At 39.1% G+C, this 5178-nt stretch overlaps 1 protein-coding gene across 2 annotated transcripts in view; it reads right to left on the minus strand.

Moving 5' to 3' along the window:
- Window positions 3998-5178, minus strand: part of LOC109823760 (transcription factor IIIB 60 kDa subunit) — a 27027-nt gene continuing 25846 nt past the window's right edge. For both annotated transcript variants that reach the window (XM_020390130.1, XM_020390131.1), the window contains exon 19: window positions 3998-4614. In XM_020390130.1, coding sequence (XP_020245719.1) covers window positions 4384-4614 — 231 coding nt within the window. In that variant the 3' untranslated portion in view covers window positions 3998-4383. The remainder of the gene's footprint in view (window positions 4615-5178) is intronic.

Here is a 5178-nt window from a genome sequence, read left to right on the forward strand (position 1 = left end):
ATTCTCCGAAACATCACGGGAGTTGAACTCCCGTGAAGTTTATTGAGAAATTAAACTACACGGGAGTTGAACTCCCGTGAAGTTTAATTTCCACTTAAAACTCCACGGGAGTTGAACTCCCGTGGAGTTACAGTCAACCATTCCAGAGAATCAAGTCTCTGGCAAATTGTGACTGCAACTTCACGGGATTTCAACTCCCGTGAAGTTGCAGTCACAATTTGCCAGAGACTCGGTTCGCTGGAAATTTTCGACTGTAACTCCACGGGAGTTGAACTCCCGTGGAGTTTTAAGCAAAATTAAGCTTCACGGGAGTTCAACTCCCGTGAAGTTTAATTTCTCGATAAACTTCACGGGAGTTGAACTCCCGTGATGTTTCGGAGACTTTTTTACAAAAACCGACCTGTTTTCAGCGCTGGGCTGAAAACAGGTCGGTTTTTGTAATTATTTTCAAAATAGGTCGTTTTTTGCAAATAAAATGCTAAAAGGGTTGGTTTTGAAAATTTGTCCAAGTGCCGGCTCCATCGGCATGCGAAGTGCCGGCGTCATCATCACGCGGCCGTCGACGTCGAGCGTACGCCCGTCCAAATGAGCGAGACCTGTCCTCACGGCCTGCGAACTCGTCGACGTGAGTCTTATGGAACACCTGCGCTATGCTCTTCTTGATCCTGCTGAGGAGACCTAACGCCACCTGATCCTGAATCTCAGTCACGTGCGCATCAATATCAGCATCAATGCTATCTAAAACACGGACCTGCGTGGTAAACAATTTATTAAGTATCAACTCAATAAAAAATATTATAATTTAGCTTAGAAACTTACGTAATCTCTCTCGTTCATCCCACTAGGGATGTAACTATCTGTCGGTGGGCGTGGCATGTGTCCAGCTAAAGGCTGTGGGTCACGCGTGATCCATCTACGTGTGATACCCCAATACCAATGCATATACACGGTATAGTCAATAGCTATGGGCCTCGTATCCTGTATGCAATCCCACCTCTGAACCCACCTGTCTATGTAGGCCGCACGGACTACGGCCCAGTCAGTCCGGTGCGATGTAGGGCGCCGCCGACGATTGATCTGCTCGACAGGATCTGGAATATGCTGAGAGAGTGTAAACTGCCGTAGCACACGGTCCGGTACATGCATCTCTACGATCTCCCAACAGATCAATGGAACTCTGGCTCTCCACAAGTCGGGACTATCTCGGCAGATAGGTGCAAGAGAATGTATATCGAGCTCCGGCGGTGTATAGGGTCTCCACTTGAACTGAAATAAAATAAAACATTTATCAGTATCATACAGAAAAACTATAATATTCATACTTCTTGAGTTTTATATTTACCTGTTCATGCTGGAGGCCATCAAGCTCATTTCGGTAAAACTGACGGTGACGCGTCGCTGATTTGTACTGAGCGTATCGCACGTTATACCTATATGCAGAATAGCGAATATATAAGTACAAATATTCAGGTTACGAATGAAATATGTGTGTGTACAATTATACCTGTATGCCAACGGATACTACCCCTCTAAGTCACGGTGCATAAGTAAAGTGGGTCGTCCAATATGAATGCGCTCCCATGACCAAATCTGTATCAACGTACAGTATTCCTTGAATTCTTTATTCTGCATCAGAGATACTCTACTCAATTCTCGATATAAATATGCCAACACCGCACTGCCCCACGATAGTGCGCCGCATACACCAAAATCCTCCAGCACATTTCTCCAGCACAATTATTTTTGGTAGGCCTGAACTTCACATTTTTTGCAATGGAATACGTGCGAATAGCATGGATCAATTTCTCCTTACTCTCGTAAAGATCTCCCTTGATGAATGAGAAGTCCTCGGCCTGTGTATCAACACCGCTATTAGTGCCAATAGGAACACTTTCCATCGCGGAGTTATCAATCCATTCATCTCCTTGAAGTTCATCGGGCAGCGGATCCTCTAAGCCGACATACTCATTATTAACATAAGCCCCGTCGATGTGTTGGTTTTCCCTGTCATCACGATCTATCAAGGTCATGCTATTAATTTGTAATCCCTCCTCTTCATCATCATTCTCGGATTCAACACTTGCATTATCTTCTTGAATTCCCGTGTTAGTATCGAAAGCATTCGAAGTGCCCACGAACGAAGGACCGCTCATGTATTGTGATTGTGTCCAACATTCATCTTGTTGAGGAGATAAAAAGTCTACAGAATCAACTTCATGATCCTCCAACATGCGGGAATACATTCCTTCGTAGTTCAACGATTTGCCCAAATCTCTCTGATGTTTTTCAATGAACAATTCGACCGAACGCTTCTCGTCGTGTAAGACATGAATGAGACCCATATCGTAGTCACTTGATATTTGAATGCCACTTGTTCTGTTCCCCACAACAGGATAATTGCAAACCACACTGAGGTGATACTCACGTGAATTAGTTAATGTAAGTTTGTGTAATTCATTAACCAACTCATCGAAAGTACACGATTTTGTTATGAACAACGGTCTCTTCGTTCCTCCTTCATAAACGGGCATATTATTCTCGAGGTAATTAATATTCCCATCATAAGAACAGAGAATTACAATTCGATCGTTCATCGTTACCTCTGAAGAGTGAAAAATTCAATATCAATATTACACGAAAAGCCAAATAAATATTGATTGTTACTAATTTTTACATTTAGGTAGTAACTCTAATTTCCACATTAATTGATAATTTCACCTCTAAATACACAAAATTATTTAATACATCTTCACAAAATTCGTAAATAATTCACAATTAAATTCTAAAATCTAATTTATATCATACATATGCAAAAATCTAAAATCTAATTTTTCTTCACAAAATCTAAATAATTCACAATTAAATTCTAAACTCTAAATACAATAATTTTCGAAATTATTGATAATTTCCCCTCTAATTTCACAAAATTATTGATAAATTACACACTAATTCTTCACAAATTTCACAAAAATTATTGATAATTTCCCCATTGATAATTTTCCCTCTATTTTTCACATTTATTGATAATTTTCCTTCTAATTTTCACATTTATTGATAATTTTCCCTTTAATTTTCACATTTATTGATAATTTCCAATCTAATTTTCACATTTCTTCACAAAATTCGTAAACAATTCACAATTAAATTCTAAAATCTAGATTTCTACATGTAATCACAATCAAATAGTGGGAGAATACAAAAATTAGATGGTATAGCTTTTTTAGAAAGAATTTACCTTTTTTTTTGAAAATCTGACTGAGATCTGAAGGGAGGCGGTGGTCGGAGGCGGCGCCGGCGGCGGCGGTCGGGATCTGGGGCACTGGCGGGGGTCGGAGGCTGGGGCGGCGGCGGTTGGAGGCTGGGGTGGCGACGGAACTGGGAAGCGGCGAAGCACAAATTAAGCTTCACGGGAGTTCAACTCCCGTGAAGTTTAATTTCTCCATAAACTTCACGGGAGTTGAACTCCCGTGATGTTTCGAAGAATTTTTTACAAAAACCGACCTGTTTTCAGCGCTGGGCTGAAAACAGGTCGGTTTTTACAATTATTATCGAAAGCGGTCGTTTTTTGCAATTAAATTCCTAAAACGGTTGGTTTTGAAAATTTGTCCTCCAAAGCTTCAACACAACCGGCTGCAAACTACTGAATTCCTGTAACACCAAAATTTATTCCAGCCTTAAGCTGTGATAGTCACAGAAAATTCTTCTCAGAGCCAAACATAGCAAATCCTTGTTCTTTTATCACGTATCAAGTCAGAATCCTCTACATCAATCCAATGAAGATACCACATGTTTCCATCAAAATTTACATCAAATAAAGGAGTCTCCTCTTGTGTTCTAAGAAAGTCAATACAATCACAGGACTTTTGACTCAATCTTAGGTATAGAAGTCAGGAGCACACCGTCAGCTCTTTGGCCACATCTTAAAGGAAAATTTCACCATAAGATTTAACGACCTGCCCAATAAAACGTGACCATGATTCACTAAAATAGCAGAGAATTTGCTCTATAAAATCCAGATATTTGTTATTTAAAACAATAAGATCTAAATTTTGAATTTACAAGGTAGTCTCCCCTTGTTTCTACTAGCGCTAAAATCACATAATTATTAAGGAAAATGAATTACAAAAACTGAGACAATAACATTATGACGATGTTGGATCAAAATTTTCCAACTAGACCCAGAGGGCAAGAAACAAGAAAAAGAGCAGTGTACATACGAGCTCAAATAATAAATCAGGTACTCTTGTATCCTTTATCAATGTCTGGCTTCATTGATAAAGAGACTTAAGTTACAACGGGGAAGTGCCAATTCAAATCTATAGATAACTGCAAACAAATAGATCATAAGGAGGCAACCTTGAAATGGCTTGACGAAGAAAGAGATCATACTTCCACAAAATCCAAATCATACCCATAGCTTCCATCTTCTTCACCAAAATGATCATATTCAGGAACATAACTGACTTGTTCATAACCTCCATCTTCAAAATTTCCAGTCTCATTTCCATCATCCACATCAGATATATCGGCATACTCAGAAAAGGCATCAGTTTCACCATTGGCATTACCAGTTTCAAACTTGCTCTCTATTTTCTTCTCCTTCTCTCCATCCATCTGCAAAGCCAAATCAACCACAAGTTCAAGAGATTAGATTTGATCATAAGATTCATAACTACAATAAAGATTTTTTTAAAAAATAAAGAAATTTCACTTTTAAGAAGACCCAGATCCCATGGATATCAAAAGAGTGTACATCTCTGTGAAAAAACAGAAAATACCAGTCTAGCAACCATAAAATTTCTCATAAATCTTGGTTAATTGTTAAAAGGCTATATGTTTTTCGAAGGATCAACATATTGTTAAGAACAACGGGCATCAAGCAGGATCATCCTATACAGCGGGAAAGATACACAGATATTATGGTGGGCCTTGTCTAAATTACAAATCCAAATCATTGATCATGTTTACCACAGCTTAAATCCCTTAGGAAGAAAATTAACAGATTTGGGCCATTTAGCAGTCAGCTTATCATTACTCTCTAGTAACATGTAAGAAATCGTGCTTTAACCATGGAGATCAAATGGACCTTAGGTCCTTAACATACTTGTTCTCATATTTTTGGGTCTGCATCATATAGACTCAAAATCCTCTCGACCTACATGGAGTTGAACAACTTAG

Source organism: Asparagus officinalis, chromosome 9 (assembly GCF_001876935.1).
Source record: "Asparagus officinalis chromosome 9, Aspof.V1, whole genome shotgun sequence".
Taxonomy (NCBI): domain Eukaryota; kingdom Viridiplantae; phylum Streptophyta; class Magnoliopsida; order Asparagales; family Asparagaceae; genus Asparagus; species Asparagus officinalis.